Source organism: Falco naumanni, chromosome 4 (genome assembly GCF_017639655.2).
Source record: "Falco naumanni isolate bFalNau1 chromosome 4, bFalNau1.pat, whole genome shotgun sequence".
In the NCBI taxonomy this organism is placed as follows: domain Eukaryota; kingdom Metazoa; phylum Chordata; class Aves; order Falconiformes; family Falconidae; genus Falco; species Falco naumanni.
The window spans coordinates 45988104-46010192 of NC_054057.1; the positions used below are offsets into that span (position 1 = coordinate 45988104).

Consider the following 22089-nt stretch of genomic DNA (forward strand, 5'->3'; position numbering starts at 1 on the left):
TTAAGGCTTTCCATACAAATGCCCCCTAAATTAACCTCTGTATATAGTAACAGTTGCTTTTAAAGTTATGGTATCTAGCTTTATCATGCAAAACTAACTTTCAGTATCAATTATAATGCTCAAAACGATTGATGCTGTTTGAGACGTGTCAGGAGGCCCAGGAACCTGCCTGTTCTCTTTTTCTGAGTCCAACTGCTGTATGTTAAGAGGGCAGTGCTGTTTACTCAGCTGTGTCCTGTTAGTACTGCAGGGGCTGGATAGGTAACCCTTGCATTTAACCCAAGGTCTGGGTAGGTGGAAGAGGTCAGAAAAGCTTAATCTAATTTAGATAAATAACTTCCCAGGGAAGGGGTGTAGCTATGCTAGCATCTGTCATTCTCTGCCAGAAGACAGCTTCCTTCAACTTGCTGAACTAACAAATTGAAAAAGAAGTTGTTGTGTATTGGGAGCAGTTTAACAGCAAGTAGGATATACAGAGGGACAGACTGCGGTATCTTCTGTGATCCTTGATATTGTGGGATATGGCATATGTGTCTTTGCTTCTTTGAAGGCAGTTTCACAGAAACTCAAACATCAAGGTATGTTAAAATGTCCCTTTCATGTGGTGCTAGCATAGAGCCAAGGTTTTTGTGGTTTGCTCTCAAATTTTTCAAGAAATTACCTGTGATTAGTTGTGAATGCCTGCCACCACTACCTCTGTAGTAGTACCATTGCTTTAGTAATCTGTCTTACAGGTCTCAAGATATTTCCTGAAAACCAAAGCTGGACACCAAGTCACCCTAAGACTGTTCTTGAGGTATTGAATGGCTTGAGTATGGCCTCTGTGTAGCAAGCTCACAGGGAAGCTAGTGTTAGAAGCTGAAACTAATGTATTGAGTTGATATTTAACCAGAAAGAAGTAGCAGCACTAGGCATTCAAGTAATTTTTGATGTGGAACAAGTTATAGAAACACTGTAATCTAACTGGAGCCCAATGGAGTGTGATGGCTCAGTTCTAACAGGTATGAGCTTTGTTTGTATATTGGCTGTGCATTGTATAAGTAGCATATTTTTTTTGGTACAGCTAAACAGCATGCTCTATAATGTTGGAATAAGAGTATTTATAGGACTCAATCCTGATGCATTAATACTACCAGTGCTTGGAAAGAGAAAGAATTAACTGACATAACACTTGATGGGATTAAAAATGGGGAGGGGAAATAAAGGCATTCATAGCAATTCCAGTAGGTGGAGATGGGTATAACTATATATTATTCTAACATAATTGGACCCAAAATCTGTTACGAGTTCTTCTTATCATCTTATTTTCCAAACCCTCCCTCTTAGTAAGTGTAACTAAAAGGAGGTCAAAGTCCTGCTGCAGTCTCTACATTTGAAAACTGAAGTATCTATCTTGTATGGAGCCAATACTTGTTTATTTTCTTCACAATCTAAAATTGTAAAAAAAAAAAAAATTTCTATGAACGGGAAACAGTTAAGCCTTTGGATAAGGAAACAAATAAACTGTAAGGTTTCTTTATTGGGGGGCAGAAGGGGGAGATAAAAACAGTTTATCACTAACACAGAGAAACAACTGCTGGACTTCTTAAATAAAACAAGACAGTCATCTACACTGATGTAGATTTCTGGCATTCCTGGTACTGATGCACCTTGGCATCCCTTAGTCTCCACCTTTCTCTTCCGGGCCTTTCTGTTTGGAAGTCATTTTTCAAGATTACTTACCAAGCTGCCTACCTTTTGCTTTTCTTTGCTTCCTGGATACAGGACAAAAAGATAGGATAGGTGAATAAGACTCTTTCAATTAAGAGTTGTGTGTTTATTCTAACAGATTTTCTTACAGTTAATAGATGAAAAATCTTGGTAAAAAGGTTGGTTGGTTGGTTGTTGTTGTTTTTTACTGTGAATGCTTTGTAAAATCCAGATTCTCTGCAGATAGTTTTTACCCTTGAAATATCAGAAACTAAATGCTCTCACACTGTTCCTCATAATGACTTGTAAGAAATAAAGATAATTTTTGGCAAACAAAAAGCTCCCAAAAAAGCAACTAGTTGAGAACTTACATATGCCAAACTGTTTAATAGAATACTTTCACACACACCCTTGAGGGAAGAAAGTGAGAATTTGACTATAAAAATGAAATTATGCTTTCCAAGTGAAATCCCTATATAGTGGCCTCTCTAGGAGAAATCCTCTAGTTCTGCTCAGCCTTCATTAAACAGCATTCTAGTGCTCTGTATCTCCTTGGAAGGGATTTTGTTTTTTTACTGCATATTGTGAGCTAATGCAACTCCTGGACTTGCTCCAGTCTGTGCTGTCTTGACATCTAGACTTGGGGTATAAGCTGCTGATTATGGCTTCAAACTTCCCAGGAAACAAAAATAAAGAGCTGAAGAAAATGCTGCAGCATTTCACAGTGATCTCATGCATGGCCACATGCTGTCAGGATGTTGAGGTTTCTTGTACAGAGTTTTAATGCAGGCACACTTTCCATGGGAGTTTAAAATACTGCTGTAGTTTGCCTTAGTAATTTGCAAGCAATACACTTACAAGATAGTCTAAATGCCTTGAATTCTAGCCTTGACTGAGCTTTCTTCTGTTTACTTGACTATTTATGAACTTGAATTTTTTAAATGAAAGCAAGAGATGTGTGTGCTGATGTGCAATACAAATTTTTAAATCGTTTATTTAGAGAAGCTACTGGATTACCTAGCTCTTCTACTGCTTTATTTTATTCAGTTTTTCCATTAGCACTTATAAAAATCAGGTCAGGTGTAGAAAGGCAGTGAGGAAAATAAGCATCTTGGTTGGCCTTCAAAGTGCTTTGTGTGGAGCATTGATATAGAACTTAATAGTAAATGTGCCAGTAGTGCTGGTGTGCCAAAATAAAGTTATCAAATGGCTCCCAGAGGAGGGTCCCAGCTGTAGGAGGAAGACTATGTTCATGCCATAAGAATATCTTTTTGCAGACTGTGAGCAGGGCACTGTGCTGATGGTAAACTAGGTGCACTTCAGTGAATTTCTCGTGTACCCGTTCTGTACATGTTCTATTAAGGTGCTGAAGCTCATGTACAACTGCCATGTATTACTTGAATCGTGAACTGTGGCTCTAGCCTTAACCATGGCTGTGAGGATGATGGGGCATTTTAGCAATGAAGCTTCTTTGGGGTCTACGCACCCCCAAATTCGCCAAGGCTTGTGATACCTTATTGCTTCTGAGAACTGCAAGGACATTGATTTGAAGAGAGTTTGATGTGGGTGCTGAAGAGCAGCCTGGCTGCAGAACTTGCCCTGTTTTCCCGCTGGGTTTTGCAGACCCTCCTGCAGCCCTTGAACGTACTGCTGCCTTGTCTGAGCTGTCTGAACCTTGTGCTCAACACTAAACTGCATTCACGTGTGACAGGCCTCTAGTGACTGAGGATTTTGTAGCATCACCTGGCACAGGGCCGTGTCCCACTGTGTCCTGCTGGCTAAGTGGCGTGGTACTGTTCATGTCTGTGACTTCAGTTATAACACACTATTCCTGAGCAGTGGTTTTGCCTCACTTTTAGACAAATACTACTGTAGGTATGTTTTCAAAACCTGGGTTGTAAGGCCTCCCTTGCAAGGACCTAGTCCAACACCCTTTGTGTAACTGGTTGTTAGCACATTGCTGTAATTACCAATGACCATCAAGACATCTAGGGAGTTCTTCATTCTTTCCAACTCTGATTTGTTCAAGCTGCCTGTCTTTTATCTCTTTTTAAGGGACGTCTCTTTTTTTTCCATTACACATGCCCGGTGCCTCTCTTCAAACAACACAGCATTCCTTTGATGCTATTCATGGGACAAACAAGTTGGCTGATGAAGGGAATTTACCTGCAAAAGAAAAATGTCCGGGATGATCAGCATGTTTACACTATCACCCTCTGGTTGTTGGCCTGCTCCATAGTGTGCTGCTGAAGTTAAGTTTTGTGTGCTCCAGCTTGGTTCAGCTCTCATGAATGCACATACTTAGTTTCCCATGTGCAGATCTTGCCTAATAAAGGGGAGAGTAAGCCTGCTAGATTGGACAGCCCTTTACTGAAACCTTGAAAAGGAAACCAAAACCCTGCTCAAGAAAGTGGCCTGGTTTGGAGAGCATGTGGAGTGGAGTCGGTAAAGCGGGCCAGTGGGGTGGGGCTGGGTCTCTAATGCGAAAGTCTGCAGTGGGAGCTGAAGAAGAGCCAGGGGAAAAGTGGACGTAGATTGGAAAACACTGAAGGATACAGGTGTGGTCTGGTTACCCATAGGATGGGGTGCACGAGGAAAGTGCAGGTATGGAGAGTGCAGCAGAAATAAAATGAGAAGAGAGGGACTGGCAAGGATGAGAGCTAGGAGACTAAAAGGAGTAGAGCTAGAATTGGCAGTTCTAGTTTCAGGAAGATGTGTGAACTTTGGGGCAAGTACAGCTGAGCTTCTCTCATACGACAGTAAAAGCTGTTGTGTGGCGGAGCACTCCTCCCCAGCCATCACGTAGCCCCCAAGGCAGGTGTAACCTTGATGCCTGTCCTCTGTACATTCCTGAGGTGGCTCAGGGAAGCTGCACTATAACAAACCTCTCGGCTCCCCAAGCAGCTGCCTTTGTTCTTCCATGTGTAGGCCGTTTTCTCTGCTCACTACATTTTATTTGAACAGTCACAATGTTTTGCTTTTGAGCTTGAGCTGACCATCTGTACACCAGGGGAAGAACTCCTCCCCATTACCTCACTGAAACCTCGTCCATCTTCTCAGCGAATGCGTGCCTGCAGCACGTGATTGTTGATTACGTGGTAGATGTGTTTCCTCTCATGACCGAGGGCTGGGGTGGCCGTTGACTCTTGTAAAGTTACTGGAGGAAGTGGCCTGTTTGGGGAAGTGTGTGTGGAAAAAAAATTTCCTCAGCCTTTGTTTAAAGTAACGGTCTGATGCGAGCCATTACACTGTTCTTTAAGCATCACCTTTGATATGCATGGATTTTGCTGAAATTACTTTTATACCCTGTTCTTGAAGAATTCAGTGAGAACTTGGCTCTCTAACTCTGCACCAGTCAGGTATAACTTTGTGTGTGCTTTCTCCTGAGCAATGAAAAAGCCACGCTTCTTTGTGAGGGTGACTTCTCTGCCACTTAGGTGTCCTTATGCATTGAAGATACTCAGAATACAGATAAAAAATGTTAATTCTTTTTTCATTTTTTTCCATCTTTAGCACAGTGGAGGAGATACTGCTGTATTTCTAGCTGTCCCAAAAATTCCTTCCTGAAGCCTGTCTTAAGGAATTCTTAATATCTGTAAGCAAAGATGGAAAATGGAGAAAGACAGTTGTTACTTTACCTCACATTTAAAATGAAAAATGTGAAAGTGGAAAAGATTTTGAAAAATATTTGCTTTTGTGCAGTTACACAAATGGTCCTAAATTAACTGGCGTGAAATAAGCAGTCACTAGTGAGGGTGTCATGGTGGTGGTTTGGTTTTTGGTTTTTTTTTTCCTGGATGTGCCTGAGTTTATTGAGAGTCTCCTTTTTAACCAAGAGGACAGACAGTGTTCCCCCTAGTACTTTGAGTTAGTGGGTGTGTGTTTTGAGAGGCTAGAAACAAATGGGTGAACCCATTTCCTAGCAAGTAGTGCAAGACTGATGGGTCTTCTCTTGTCCCAGCCTGGATGTCTGTGAAGCACGACTGACTTCCATAGTTGAGGGTTATCCTGACTCCTTCCTAAACTCTGTTAAGAGTCTCATTTCCAGTGTGTTGTTTAGTTTCCTACAACATTCATTATTGATACAGTGACCCGCATGGATGCAATTCTATGCAACCTGCTGTAGGAGAACCTGCTTTAGCAGGTGGTTGGACTAGGTGATCACCAGGGGTCCCTTCCAACCCTGACAATCCTGTGATATTAGGTAGTCATAAGAACATATTGTGCTGCTGATGTAAGCAAATTGAACACGAAGTGAGCTTATTTTAGGACTACTTGCGTATAATCGTGTCTGACTGGCCCTTTTTCGAATGTGTGTGCCCCATTTCTTTGTATTAACGAAGCATATATTGGGTGAGAATAGACTTTTAGCAGAAAATTAGTTCTGAGCCAAGATCTGTGTGTGCATCTGGGCACAGCTTCAGCCTAAAATGATAATGGCTAAGCTTACAAGCTGTCAGCATGATTCCCAGCTGCATTTTTTTACATGCACTATTTAGAGTGAGTTGGCCATATATGCTATCTCTTTTAATTATAATAGTGTGAACTCTGGGTTCATTGCAGAAATAGCACATAACTGTGGTAGTTTGGTTTGTTTCAGTGGGGTGATAACCATGGTTTAGTTTTATCCCCTGCGTGTTAAGAGATTTTTCTGGCTGTGAGAATTATTTGGTAAATGTCTCATTATATCTGGTAGTATTAGGTAGGTATTTAAGCCTTACAGGGTGGTGTCATTTTTCTGGAACTATGCAGCTGTGATAGGGAGTTTACAAAACGGAAGAACTACAAGTTTCCAGGGCAATGGACAGGATCCTCGGTTTCCTTTCCAGTGCCCTCCTGTAGACCTGTGTTCTCTGTGCCGGTCCCTGCTGACAGGGGACAGTCTCTACCAGCCCTCCAGCAGCAAGCTCACTGGGGATGCTTCATTCAAGGCAGCAAAGTGCCTAGAAAATTGAATGCCAGTTTTAGAACTATCAGGGTACAAATAACATCTGAACTGGTATTTTACTGCTAAGTGCCAGGCATCGGCAGAATGAAGGACAGAAATGCACTGTCTGTACTGACCTGTAGGGAAGAAGCCAGTCTGAATGACCCCTCGGAGCGGGCTCACAGCAGTTCTGTGGGAGAAGGTGACCTGTGCTGCTCCTCTGTCTGCTGGCTCTAGCCACAGAGTGATCTTGCAGCTTTCCTTGCAGACAGACTCTGCTGGGAAAGAGGATAGAACGGTGTTCAAATCTAGCATCTTGAATTTACCTCGGGAGAGGTATAAAGGAAAAACTAGCCTGAATCATAAGAGGCTGCGAGCAGCAGAAGCATTTTTGATTTTATTTTTTTTATTGCCAGATAGCTATTTTGGGGAGAGTAAATCGTTACTTTTGAAGCCATCTCTCTGAATTGCAGTGACTCTCAACATAACTGATAAAGAGTGTTAAATAATTGAATAGTAGTGTTCAAATGAGTGTCTGTACCTTGCTTTCATCTAGTTCACTTGGTTCTGGTGGTTGACAGGTACCTGTCTGCAGTCTTGGGGCTGTGAAGGTGGCTGTTTATACCTGTGCTGCTGGCCTACTTTCAAGCAATTCATGCAGTGAGAAACCTGATTATTTTTTTCAGTCTAGTGGTCCTAAAATGTGCTGTGGTGAAAACTGTACCTGAACTCACTCCAGTTTCACCCTGCCTGTGGTAAAACTGAAGTACGTCACCCTCAGCTGCAAGCTGTTGGCTGAGCTTAACCTCTCCTGTAGGAGCAGCCAGAGCTCTTGACCAGTGCCCATCTGCCGAGATTCCTGCGGTGTGGAAGCGCAGGGATGGCAGAGCAATGGCACAGCAGTTGTGGAAGGCTGGTTGAGCCCCCTCTGCCTGCCAGAGGGGTAGGTAGGCTCTGGCTCCTGCTGTGCTGCTGGCTTGCAAGGTAAACACTGGGTGACCTATAAGCCAGCCAGTCAACTCACACGTGGCCTTATTAGGCAAGCTGTGGCTGTGGTGTCTGGGGACAGAACATGCTGGATGGCGGCGGAAAGCGTGCAGCCCAGAACAGATCCAGCGCAGACCCCAGGAGATACGACCCAGTACTGCGGTGCTGACAGCATGCTGCTGGGGAGCTGCTGCTGTCTGAGCCCAGCTGTCAGAGACTGAACTCTGCTTGGCAAATACCAAGAATTATGCTAGAGATGGTGTAAAAAAAATAAATCCTTTTATGTAAATGTTAATAACTGTAGTTTTCCTTCCTGACATATTTTTCATGTGCTTGGTTAAGGCTTAGGCTGCTGGTTAAGGCTGTCATTCCATATACTGAAACACTTTGCAGTGGCCTTTGCTAAGAAGTATGTTTTCATTCCATGTGCTGCTGCCTGCTTTCTGACACACACCTGAATTAAGAGGGATTAATTTGCTTTTTGTATGACCTCAGGACTTGTTTCTTCTCTCCTCTTGTGCAGTCCTATGCCCTTTATTGGAAGACTGACTGTTACTGGCTAAAGCAATGATCCTGCTCCCAGGAGAAGGGGAATATTGGCACCCACTGCCTCTGTGCAGACCAGGACTTCAATAAGTTGCTTCATACTCACCTCATAAAAACTGACTTTCACATGGAAGAAGGCTTTTTTTTTAAATAAAATAAAAAAAGTCTATGTGTGTGTTTGGTTTTTTGTTTGGTTGGTTTTTGGTTTTTTTTCTCCAGTAAAATCCCTGTAGATTTAGATGAGTACAGTGCTATGAAATCTTTCCCGGGCAGCTCTGGGAAAGCTCTTCAGATCTAACTTGTGATTAACTTGCTATTAGTGATTGGTACCCTCCTGAGCACTGGGCATGTTTTTGATTTATGTGGGGGTCCTGGGAGTGTATGAGAGCAATAAAGAGAAAAGGCTGTGACTGCTATGAATTTAAACCTGCTTTCTAGAGAACAAGCTCCAGAACTGCAGTATCACTGTTCTAACCAGATTTTCTTTCCTCATGAATTTTTGCTTAGCCATGCTGGATGCAAATTAAGTCTGATACATGTGCTTTTTCATAGTGACATTATTTTCAGTGGCAGTACTTGTAGTTGAGCTGCCCTACCTTGACCATCAACTCTCGAATAAATTACATGCTTTTTCTTTATTTCTCTTACTAAATATTTAATTTTCTGGGAAAGCATTGCAACATGCTATAAACAGGATGGGAGCTAGGGTCATGGATTTGTTGTCTTGCAAGGTTGCTGTCTGCCTAAGGCTTGAAAATGACAGTTAAATTTCAAGGTAAGTATGCAGGGATATGATGTGGCCTGTGAAATGTTACCATCACAGTGGTAAACAAAATTGATGTTTTCCTTAGATGACTATTGCAAAGAGCCAAATAACTTTGTTATAAATTCTTTCTTGTGGTATGTGTGCCTCCCTCTGCTCCCTTATTGGGCTTTTACACGCATGCAGATAGCAGTGCAGAGTTGTTAAGAGCAGCCAGGAGAAAACTCGGTAGCATGGCTGGGCTTTTTGTGTTGCTTAACTGCATGGGTGCACTCGCTGCTCCAGGCAAGGAAATAACCTTGTGGTGGTTATATTGCACTGTGGAAGAAAGTCTTTCAGAGAGTAAGGAGACCAGAAGTGTCAGAAGATGGGGAAACCCATCCTAGAAACCCTGGCCGCTTGTTTGGAGGACACGAGTTTTGCAGACACTCTCCCCCAAAAGCAGTTTAAGCCCCGAGCTGTTGCAGCAGCAAAGCTCTCATTCACTGCGGTAGTAAAGAAACTGCTGCTTGTGTCATGACTTCAGTGCAGGATGTCCACAGGGCTGTGGCTGACCCTGTGCCTTCACGATCTGAGCTGCAGTTGCTTTACAGTGAGCCATGGTGTGAAATGCTCCGATAATTGTTTTGCTGGGCAAAAACCTGTGCCTTCTCAAAGTCCTTGGGCTGTTTAATCATTTAAATTGTACATACTCCTGGGAGAGAACTTGCTGCCTTACACTTGTTTCCAGCCATTTGCTCAGTCCGTGTCTAACCCTGTTAGACAGTCTGGCCCTGTGCATGCTTGACATCTTCTGTTACCATTTCAGGCCCACAGGTCTGACGCAGTAGGGATAATGTGCCTCGCTGGTGTATCTGATTATCACATGTGAGGGGCTGCATGGCCTTTGAACTTCCTTTAAGGAGTTAGTCTAGACTGATCCTACTCCTAAAGAGGAAAACCTTGAAGATCTTTTAATTATGCTACAGTCTTGCCATACGGTGTTGTGAACAGTGATACGAGATGTAGGAATGTCAGGGGACATTACCTTCATGTTCCTTATTCTGAAAACGTGTTGTAAGATTGAAAGGTACCAAAATCTCCTTTTAGGAGCAATTCATTGTAAAATTAATTACTTGAGCAAGATTTCTTCAAATCTGAAATAATAATCTAGGGACTGGAAGGTGTCTTTTTTTAGTGTGCATGGAAAAATACCTACTGTTCTCCCTTTTCCCAGAGCACATGAGTAAATAGCCAGTATAAAAAGACCATCCATTTAATGCATCTGTCATCATGTACTAAAAAACTTAGTCTTCTTTTTAACACTTAATGATCAGGGATTTTTTTATATCTTTGCATATGACCTTTTTTAAACTACAGCACACAGGTAACACTGCTGAAGTTTATCTGAAGACTTGTCCAAAACATAATCAGTAATCAAACAGAAATCTTTTTGCCAGGATCATTATTCGAAAACTGTTGCACAGTGGGAACAGGGGTAAAAAAACAAAGTGAAAAGGATTATATCTGCTTTCCACTGGAGGGATGATACTATGTCAGTAAACTTTATCCTAGTTTAGAAGTCCATAGGAATGACCTTCATTTATAAAATGAAAATAAACCCACATACGTGGGATTTGGATGGAGAAGACAAAACTGAGTGGCATTGCCAGCCCAGAATATGTACTGTGTTTGCAAGCTAGGAGTGTGTTAAGTGTTGACTACTGGAGTAATCTTCTGTTAGATTTTTGACCTGTCCTTTAGCTTTGGTCTAAATTATTTCTCAAACACTTTGGCAGAAATTGCTGGAGAGTGGGGGGAAGGGGAAATGAGAAAAAGGAGGCTTTTCTAGTGCCTTGCCACTTACCTTTGGAAACACATCCCTACATGCCAAAAACTGACAAGGTGGCTTGGGGTGGGCGAGTAGCCTGGAGCCTGGCAGGGGAGGTCAGATGGACTAATGGAAGTGAGTGGTCTAGTTTAGCCCTCTCTTAACAACCTTCATTCGTACAATCAACAGCATCTCAGATCTTGGCACAACTCACTTTGACTTGCTATTGCAAGGGTGCTCTCCTTGTCCAGAAGAAGAGCAGTAGAATAAAATTCATGAGCTCCTTTAGATCTCTGCCCCTGAAGTGCAGATGAAAATATGATTTCATCATCTTTATTTATGCAGCTCATCTCAGTTTTCAGTGCTGCTCAAACTCCTCTTTACCAAACTGACATATTTGCTGAAAGTTTCTTTGCAGTCACTGTGGATCTTTTTCCTCTGCATTCTGGAGGTTTATTTATTTATTTATAGGCTTTCTTCAAACAGCCATCATGGGCGGCTTTGATTTTTGCTTTTACGATAACTGGAAGTCACAACAAAGTATCTAGTTCTCCTTATCACAGAGGAACACTTCTAAATATAAATTCATAAGCCATCAAAATTCAGAAAGAAAAAAGACTTCATCTTGGTGGGACCTAATTCATAATTCCTCAGTGCTTTGGGTTTGGCAGCCCTGTAGGTTGGGAACAGTTTTGCAAGTCGTTTAAACTCCAGCTTTGATTACAGTGATTGGTTTTGCCAGACAAAAGGAAGATATTTTCCTTCTTTTCCTGTGGGAAGCTTCAGAACAACATTTAGCTGCCAGCTGGTCTTTCATGAGCAGTCTCAGATTTGAAATGTATGCATGCTTAACCTCTAGCTCTTTGCCCAGATGACTGCAAAACTTAACTTCCAGCTGGGCTTGCCCCCCTTTCTAACGGCTGAACTGTTGTTCTCTCTTTGTTTGCTTATGTTGGAGGCTGCTAATGCTCAAGAATTAATGATGGCAGAGGAGGACAAGAACATTACTACTGATTTGTAACACAGCCTTGATAATGTAGTTTGGCTGAGCATACTTCTAGGTCCTGGAGACTGGATCTCTTTGAAGGACAAAATATTCTTTCTCCTTCCCTCATCAAGCATTTGGAGATGGATTTCTTTTCTTCTGGAAAACACTTGCTTTTAAACCTGCTGTTTCCAAAAAAGCAGCAAAAAACTAAAGATTTCTTACACCTGTGCTTGACCCTGCTATGACTTACTGTTTTTACCACGGTGTCTTCTCTACTGCCAAAGCTATTATGAGACAGCACAGAGACCTGTCTTGCAATAGGTGGTTCTTTTTTGATGGAAAGGAGGAAAGGAAGTTGTCAGTTACCTACAGTTACATCTGTCTAACAATGTGTGTGAAGCGCATAAGATTGGTCTAATACCCTAAGGCTCCAGAATCTCATGGCTGAAAGAGTTTTATATTGGAAGCAGCTTTGGCACATACCCCTCATCTTGAAGTGACACTGAACAAACTCTGGTGTCACAGATTCTGCACAGTTTCAGTATTGACAGCAGTGACAGTAATGTGAATTCATAGATACTGTGCACAGAGCAATGAGTGGTGATCACCTTCCAACCTAACATGAAGAGAATTTTAAGCCAAACTGTAGAGTGTTGATAGTTTTGCATTTTGGTTTGTTTTTTTTTATGGGGTGTTTGGTTTTTTTGGTTTGGTTTGGGGTTTGTTTTCTATTTTTGTTTTGAGAAGCTTGCTACAGAAGTTTCTTTTCTTGGATATTTTACTGACCTCTATCGTAATTCTCTTTGATCCTGTGAGATGACCCCTGTATTCTTGACCTGCCAGCTGTAAATAGTAGGGAAATGAGTCCTACTTGCAGCAAAGCTTATCACAAGTATTCCTTCCCAGTTGGTAGCCAGAACTGTTGGAGAAACTGGTTTCTTATTGTATTCTGTGAGTAGAATTTGAACAGCACAAGCAAGCACCCATTTAAAATATACACATTTGTGAAAGGCGTTCTAGATTCTGTCTTTCTGCAGCTGTGTGTGCTGTACCTCATTTACCCAGAGGATGCAGAGGACAAAATGTTGGAAATTATGTACAGCAGAGGAATGTTGGAATCTGACCCCTCCCTCCATAAATACAAACACACACCTCCTCTCTGTGATATGGGACATTGCCAGACATGGGGATGACAGTCAAGCTGAGCTCCTCCTTTGTTAGCTGGAAGGGTTGATCCCTTTCCTGATCATAGAATCCTGTGCCTTTTCCTTCGTTCTGGCACCTCCTGAAGAGCATACCCAGAAAAAATAAAAGGGAGTATTTACTGCCAGCTTAGTCATCTGACTGGGTCACTAGGGGAGTGAGACCTAGCAGAGATCCTGCGGAGAAAAACTGGTAGGACTCTGGTTCTTGGCAGCCATGAGCTATTGCATCAGCTCAGCTGTCAAGTCTAACTTCTCTTTCAGGCTTGCTAAAGACTCTAGCCATGGGATTTATCAAATGAGTATTATTTATCTGTTCTTTATGGGAAACAGTTTCCTTACTGTGTACCAGATGGGTACAGGTGCTTAAAAATCTTCCAGGTAGTAATACTCCTATTCACAAGATCAAGTAAGCAGTCTTCACACAAGCAGGATTTGGAAATGAGACACCTTTACAAAACTGGATGTCTCTTTTATTCATATACCCACACAGATACTGGTCCAGAACATCCCCATTAGCTGCTACCAGGCAGCTTCTTTGTTATTTCTACACTGTCTCATTTTTGTTTGTTAAGCACATCTGCACTTATGTCTAGGCCATAAAGTGGATTTTCAGGTTAATGGCAGGTTTGGACCAGTGTCGACAGAATGTATTTTTTGGTACTGCTTTTATAGATATTAGGCTCAAGTACATGTAGGCCTTCACACCTGGCCAAGGCAGCGTAGCGGTCTTTCGTTTGTGTTCTATGGGTGGTGCTGTGAAGAGGTTTAGAATTCAATGCGAGAGCCAGTAAGGTTACAGGCAAAGAAAAAAACGTGGTACGTACTATCAAATATTTCTGAATCAGAGACTTGAATGCCATGTTTCTTGTGTTGGGTGACTCTCGTGGTGACTCTTGTTCTAGGGGGGAGCTCTGGGCTGTTGAATCAGCTAATAAAAGGTGCTTCAGTTAAGGTGACTGCAGTGTTATTCGTGGTTAAAAATGAATAAATGAATACAAATAGCACGGCCATTAGACAAGATGGAGCACATACTTTTCTATCCATTGCAAGAACATGTTAGCATGAAAAACAGTGTTTTGATGACCTAGACAGGCTAAATACAACTTCATGGCGAGCCAACAGAATTTAATAGATTTTTGATAGATTGTATTTTTCACTTGTGGTTAAGCAGTCTCTTTCACAGCATCATTGCTTACCTTTTGCCACTACATAGAGGTTCCCAGCATGGATCAGGGTCCTGTTGTACCAGATATCATAAAAACGGATAAGAAAAGACAGGAACTGCAGTCTTGTGTTTCTAGGCTGTCTTTTCATGGTCCTGACAACCCCAGCCTTGTGGTGAGTTTTTTACTGATACTAGTTGAAATGGTTTTGAAGGGAAGAAGTCTGTTGGAGGGAAGCTAGTAGGCAGTTACTGCCTTTGGTTGGATGGGGTTAAGTGTGTGTTTCAGTCACATATTTAACGCTTCTGTGTGTGCTGAATGACCAGGTAGTTTAGTTTAGTGTGGAAGACTGCGCCAGGGTTATTGCACCATTTCAAACAAATACGATCAGATTTTCAAAATTAACTATAAAGGGTTCCAACTCTTAAATCCAAAATCCATCAAAAATAAAAGAATATGGTAGCTAGACAATACTTCTGTACAATTTTACACCTTCTGTCTCAAATTAAAATATTTGGAGCTGTGGTGTCTGTTCCTAAATCCCCACCCCCACCAGTAATTTTGTTCATATGTTATCCATAAATCTTGTCTGTTCTAAGTGTTCCAACTAACAGTTAGGCAAAGCGTTTAGCATAATGATATGATTAACAGAGTCCATTTTTTTGGCAGCCTCAATGCTGTTTTTCTGAAGCAAGCATTGCAGTTTATCCTGATTAGAGATACGAAGGAATTCTTCTTCTTCTTGGAGGTTTTTTTCCTTTTTTCTTTTTTCTTCTGTAGTATGAGGATTTAGGGGTTCTGCATTCATTTTTCAGGCGTATTTTGTGTGATTTGGCTGGATCTTTGAAGTGGTAATATTATAAATCTCCCAATCACCATTGCCCAATCTGTTTTAGTATTCAAGTGCCTAATTTCTGTTTGTAATCTGATTACTGGCTTGAGCTGCTCCAGCTTGCAGCCTATTGCTATGCATTTACTGTACTCCCTAGGATGCGATAGCCTGACAGCTCCAGTCCTGTGCTATGAAAAATCTCTACGCGATATTGCTAAGACAGGCCTAGGGCTGTGGCTGGTTGAGAATTAGCTGCTATTGTAGTTTCTCTTTGCTGAATCCTTTGTTTGTGCAACCATGTTCAGAAATCCTTGGATCTCCAGCTATTTGGGAAATGTTAAATACTCTGAGGAGCAAGGTAAGAGTTCCAAGTAGATAGGAGAAAATGCAGTTCATTTGTGTGTGTTTAATCTTTCTTGTATATATGTGTGCATGTGTAAATATTGTTTGACTGGATCTTTCTGCAGCTACATTAGCTACTTTAGCAATTAGTATGCAGTTAGTCACCTAGGCTATTTCTTTATTTCCTAAAGGACACTTTTGAAAGATCCGATTAGATGGATCTTTTAATTAGCTTAACTTGCCACCGACTTAGGGCCTTTAAATATACTAAGTAAGACTGGAAGGTTGCATCTACTTTTTTTATTAAAATTCAGCATTTTTGATTTCCTGTGTATTAAATTATTGGTAGTGGTTTTATCTGGTAGTTTGTACCCAAGAGGGAGGGGGACTAGACTGAACAAATGGTTAAACTTGTGAGCAAGTTTGATTTACACTTCAGTAAATATACTCTTGGTTTTAAATACAAATATTTAAAATTGTTTTAATGTGGTTGTGAGCATGTTTAGAATTCCTCAGTGAAAGAAGGAACAAAATGCTGTTGCAAAGATTTTCCTTCTGTGTATTAGGTACTGTGAGGGTGGATTTTTTTCTTTAAATTAACCATTGAATTAAGACTGTGTTAAACTGATGTTTCTTTTGTAGGCATATTTATTTTCTTTTGAAGCAGAGTTGTTTTACTTTTTCTCCTGTGTTTGCATTTAATTTTAAAACTTCCATATTGTAGTAAGTTTTATTGAACTTTAATCCTCCTACATGGGGTTAAATTTGAACAGGAGGAAATACATAAAATATCAAAATAATATAACAGTATAATTGGGGGGGGGGTGGGGGGTGGAAATTGCCCCTGTGAAATATAGCAAAGGTTTAAGATGTTTTTGAGGTATTATAGATGTCATATGTATGAATGTTACTGAATGTGTTTAATGGGTAGCAAGAGCCAGACTAGCTTGTGTGCCCCCTCTTAGCAGCCCTTCTCCCTCCCATCTCCCAAGCAAATCAATGAAAGCTACTTTCTTCCCTTCCAATATCCCCTCTCCAGTTTTGCCTAGGGTAGGGAGAATTTCTCTGTGGTCTACGTGTGGTTTTCATGGTGGACAGCTGTTTTAGTGCCAAAACCTATAGGATGGGTTATATCCTGTTACAACAGCTATAAATTTAAGATATGTCTGGTTCTGATTAGCTAAACTGATACTGAGCTGGGCTTTTTAAGTTACTGCATACTCTTCTCACAGTAATGTAAATCTAGCCTTTTTAGAGGATACTTATGGCATGGAATATTCTTTTTAATGTTGTAGTGTAAAATATAATACTTTCTATACCATTCGTACTGTTTTTCTTATAATGCTCTATTTTTGTCTAACAAGATGTTTCTTTGTCATCTGCGTGCTTTATTCTTCATTTACTTGGAAAGAGAAAATGAATGTTAACAAAAACAGGGAAAAGTTGCCTATTAAAGTTGAAGAATGCTATTAGCAAAGCTGCTTGAAATCTGCACTGACTTGTAGCAGATGACTAAAAAATGCTTTTTTGCACATTTTAAGCCCTTTATCAACCTGTTTTTTTGTTTTGTTGGTTTTTTCTCTTCTCTTCTCCTAAATCTGCATACCTGCAGAGGTGGTAGAAAGAAGTGGAAGAGGGGAGGAGGGTGAAAATTTTTCAAAGGCATAGACAAGAGATACACTCTCTAAGTTAAGACCCATGTCGTCAGCTATAATTTTCATTAAACCTTTTCTGCAAAAATAAAGAAACATCCTACCTAGACTTTAAAATACTTTGTATTAGCAAAACGGCCTTTGAAATATTTAAATCTCAGCTCTGAGGTAGAATAAAAGGGGTGTAGCTGCTTTTGAATTGTTCTAAAGTACAGGTTGTGTAATATTCAGGTCTGTCTTTCAAAAATAAAATGAATACTGCATCAGTGACCAATTGTTTCTTAACTTAGGGTCTTGGGATATTAGAGTTAACACAGATGAGGACGGAAGGCCATTTTCCCATCGGAAGTAAATTATTAGTAGCTTCATGTGTTTTTCAACAGCAGTCACAGAGCAGGTACTCCCCTGCTTCCTGGCTAGGAGTTCGCTAATGTCTCTTAATAGCATCCTCATTGTTGAATGGAGGGAGCTGGTGCATGGAGCACTGGTCCCCCTTGCCACTGGTCATCATTTAAGTCCTCTGATGATGCTCTTCACTGCAGAAATGGAAAAGTAAAATTGGGGAGAGATATGGGAAATTGCCCATTGCTTGTTATGGTTCACAAAGCTTTGGGAACCTAGTAACTTTGTAATACATGCTTTTTGAATATAAGGCTGCATCTCACACAGATGTGTAAACACGTGTTCCTCTCTGAAGGAGAAGGTAAGCATGTTCAGGCTATTCAGAAAAAAAATTGGAACTTCCAAATAGTAGAAAACCTTCAGAAATATTTCGGTCTTGCATGGTGTAATACTGTTGTTGCAACAGATCCTTAGCTGGACCTCTCAGACTTCTGCAGTGAATATGCAGTTTTTATAGTGTTGCTAGGCTTCAGCCAAAAAGGCTCTTACTGTTTGCAGCGTTTCACATTTGCAGAGTGCTTCATAAACATGTCTGCTGCCTGTTTTATAAGCTGGGAAACCGAGTCAAGGAGTTTAAATGATACTGCAGTGCTGTACCATGAATACTGGGATTAGAACGTGGCAGTTCCATAAAGTGTTGATGCTTTCGATTTACTTATCAAGTTTACTTATATACTCATTTTTGCAAGGCTTTGGTTTATCACCATCTTGGATGTGACAGCTTATGCTCCTTTGACTAGAAGGAAGTCCTTTGTATGGTCTTTTTCAGTGAAAAAGAACAATGATTGGAGACTACAACCTAGCTTCCTAAAAGTTTCTCTATTGAAGCATGTTCACTATGGTGTGTTTTCTTTTTGTTTCACAGATTTTGACAAAGAAAACTCAGTCAGATTTAAACCTTCACGATTGCTCCAAAGAAAGGGAGCATTAAGGTAAGGTCAAGCTTTTCTTGCCCAGTGAGGATGACCGGTTGCACGATTGTGACTTGCAGTTATTGCTTGAACCTGATTGTTCTTTTGTCAGGGCAAATTATTATTGGTCCTCTTGCAGGACCAAGCTTTTGCATAAAGCAGATGCTCTGAACAGGTATTGAAAACACTTAACTGCCTCCAAAGTGATGTGAAAATTTTTAGCTGGCATTGCTAAGGGAAAAGTCTTACTCTGCACTGAGCCTCCTGCCACTGCAATGCCCATTTTTCTTTGCATGGCACAAACACAGTACAGACATCTAGTGAACCGGCTTGGAAAACTGGTCTGTCTAAAAAAGAAGGTGGCTGAAGTGGGTGAATTAATTATACAGCCATACAGAGAGCTTTGTCAGCACATGGGAGGGGGATGCTGCAGAGATGAATGGAGAGGTGATGCTGCTTCCTTGCAGGGCCATGCTACCTCGTGCCTGCAGTCTTAGGGCACAGTTCCACAAGGCTGAGTCAGGGGATACAGTTCAAAGTTAAGCAAGGTGGTAGGTCACATTCCCTCTCTCTTCCCATCCTCACTCTGACTGCTTTTGGTGTCCACCTTTGCTCTTGCTGGACTCATTCATAACAGTGCAGAGAGGAGGTCAGGGAGTTGGGAATTGACTTCTGCCCCAGCAACCAGCTGTTTTGTTGGCTCAGCTGCACAGGAATACACCACCTTTAGGCACCCAGGCTTATGTGTGCAAGCATCTTTTCAGTCAACGCACACCTTCTGGAGTGCACCTGATTCCATATAATATTGTTTTTTAGAGATGGAAGGAATTAGGTGTACAAGATGCATTGTGTTATGGAAGGCAAGTAGTGGAAGGTAGAAGTGGGAGTAGAAGAGAAGGATATGACTGTAGAACAGACCTTTTACATAACAGTCCAGGGAAGGAAATACTCCTTGGAGGTAGAAAAAGAGAAGAAAAATGAATGCCAATCATCTAGCTGGCAGGTATAAAAGCAGATTTTCATGCATGTGTTTCAATCACGAAATCTCAGTGTATCCCATAGCTTTAATCCAGGTGGCAAGGTAGTGTGATCAGTGGCATTCGGATCAAACTTGTGCTTGCTTTTGGGCATGTAACTAGGTTAGTGGGGCAGCTATTTAGAAATTGTATGCTGCTGCTGCAGCAGCAGATGAAGTTTTCATCTTGGAATCCCTGATGTATAGAAGCAGCCCGCACTTACCTGGGAAGTTGCAAGAGCAGTATAACTACTGAGACTGTCAAATACTTTACTAATGTCACATTACACATTGTTTTTAACAAAAAACTGTTGAGACTGTGAAATATTGTTGCCTGTGTTTTAATAGGAATCATATGAATTCCTGAACATTGGAGAGTATAATGGGTTTGTTGGGAACCTGAGACCAAACCACACATAAATCCTACATGAAACAAACTCATGGGACCTCATGCTGTTGATTGCATTTCATAAACCATGATCATAGGCTAAATTTCAGGCAAGCAAAGGAGAAATTCCTCTTGCAGTATCCAGATTTAACAGGGACTTCAAAAAGAAAGAGTTCTTGCAAACTGCTAAATTATTTCATTCATTTAGAGAAACCTATATATGCCTTAAATTGTTCGAATAATGAATGTGCATAGCCTAGCTATTATGTGCAGAGATTTCTGGTGCTGCTTCTCAGAATCTGCACCTAAATTTATAGCATGATTTCAGAAATTAAGAAAAGTAAAGGTGAGTAGATGTAGTAGATGTAGTTCTATAACAGGATTGCGGATGAGTTTGGAAGTACAGTGTACTTGGCGTCCAAGTCTGACAGTCACACCCTGCTTAAGTCACTAAATTGATGATGCAGCTGCTTCTTTAGCAGAGAAACTAATAAAGCAGGGAGACATCTGGATAGATCCCTTTGAGTGAAAAGGGAAGTCTTGGTGAGGAATTACTTACAACTGTATGTTGTGGGGTTTTTTTAAAGCCTTATGAGTAGTGTCCTGTAATACTTTTTTTAAAAAAATAATTTTTACTATTTGGAATTGCTTGAACAACCTTCTGACTCAATTTAGATTCCTAATGAATGTTCTTATTGAATACTGTGACATGTCCTAAATATGTCTACTTTCATTTTTAGAACTAATTTTATATATGTATCTATAAATACCCAATTGCTGGCTTGACTGTATCATCTTCAGAGCAGTGGTCTGTCTCTGAATCCTCTGTGCAAGTGAAAGCAATGTAATTGATACATCAGTTTAAAACAATTTGTGTTTCTATTTTTATTATTTTTTTATTTATTTATTATCTTATTTAAAACAAGCAATGCCACCTGCAGCTTTGCAAGAGAAAGCAAAAACACTCCTGAAGAGGAAAAACTCCTCCATTGTGGATAAAATAGTCATGATATGAAAATAATTAATCATTTAAAAATAAACAAGAAAATAAAAGTTTACAGTCTGTCCAGAAGGAAATGGAAAATGACGAGCGTAAGGGAAACTGGGAAGGAACTTTCACAAAGCAGATAGCCTGTGATGCTCTGTAGCCCACTGAGGGTTAAGCTTAAAAAGTTTGTGGTTATTAAAAGAATTTTAATGAAATCTGCCGGTGAGCAAAGCTTGGAACCCACCCTCAGTACAAAGGAGGAGGGAGCTCATATACAGGAAGAACTGGATGACCTTGAGGAGTAATAGAAAAAGGATGTAATGTAATAATACTAAGTGCACAGTTGTGCATTGGGGGCTGATAAATTTTTCTGTCACTTGCAACTGATGAAAGCAAAGCCTTGGCATATTAGTTTCTCGTGCAGGATTGAGCAAGCAATAATAGTGTAGATATAAAAATAAAAATGTATTATAGATCCTGGCATTCATCTGGCTAATCATATAATAATGTCTTCTCTTTTAAAATTCCTATTTTTATGAGACACTGCTAAGACCCAGGTCTGGCATGAAGACTGTCCAATTCTAGTCACCGTATACAAAAACATGACCTAAAACTGGAATAGGTAGAGAACATTTTTACAGATAACCAATGAAACTGAGAGCCTGTCTTGAGGAGCTGAGTAGATGTGGAAAACTTCTATTAAAAAAAATAAGGTAACCAACGACACAGCAAATGAATGGAAACAGAGGGAAAGACGTTTAGACTGGGTTTAGAGGGTCTCTGGCTTCAGAGTCCCTGGAAATCCCTGGAGTTTGGAGGAAGGAGCAGGAGCGAACCGAACTAGTTTACAGTATGTAAAAGTTTGTTGAGGATCCACAAGCAATCCAATCATACAACTCTTTTCAGAACCAGTGGGCTAGTGTCAGTTCTGATTCTGTATGATTTTACCTTTGGAACTTTGCGTGGAACTGAGGCATAGTTGTGGTTGTTAGTGCACAGTTAATGAAAGATTTTGCTGTATGAACGAATGTGTTTCCATACAGAATTCCATGTTTATGGAAACTTAAGGTACCGCGCTGTCACAAGCATTATGGAAGCAATTGGAGATGCTGCTAGATAAAGCCCAGGTATTCAAAAATCGTGAGCTGGGTCCCTCAGTGCTTTTGAGACAAGTCTTAAGTAATCAAATTGATTTGACAGAACACATTTTGGGTTTGATTTATAGCCTTAGGCCAATATTATTCACATTTTTCAAACTCATCCATAGCCAAAAGGAGTAGAAACTGCTTTCAAATGGAAACTGGGAATCTCTCCACCTAGGGGTTCTCCAGAAGCTGTGTCTGTAAGAAAAGAACATATTGTGAGGCTAATAAGAATCAGGAGTGTTGGCAGTGTGGGTTAGGCATATAGAAACATGCGGTTAACTGTCTGAGTCTCTGCTTAGTCTCAGATGATACACGTACTCATTTGCTTGTGGCTTC

General features: G+C 40.7%; 1 protein-coding gene across 16 annotated transcripts in view; it reads left to right on the forward strand.

Annotated features, from left to right (window-relative positions):
* SVIL (supervillin) overlaps positions 1–22089 on the forward strand; it is a 142678-nt gene that overhangs the window by 53246 nt on the left and 67343 nt on the right. For 7 of the 16 annotated variants that reach the window (XM_040593102.1, XM_040593104.1, XM_040593105.1 and 4 more), the window contains exons 1-2: positions 15069–15268; positions 18172–18238. In XM_040593102.1, coding sequence (XP_040449036.1) covers positions 15208–15268; positions 18172–18238 — 128 coding nt within the window. In that variant the 5' untranslated portion in view covers positions 15069–15207. Of the gene's footprint in view, positions 1–15064; positions 15269–18171; positions 18239–22089 lie in introns of those variants that run through there. The other 9 variants (XM_040593107.1, XM_040593110.1, XM_040593109.1 and 6 more) reach the window with 5 other exon arrangements.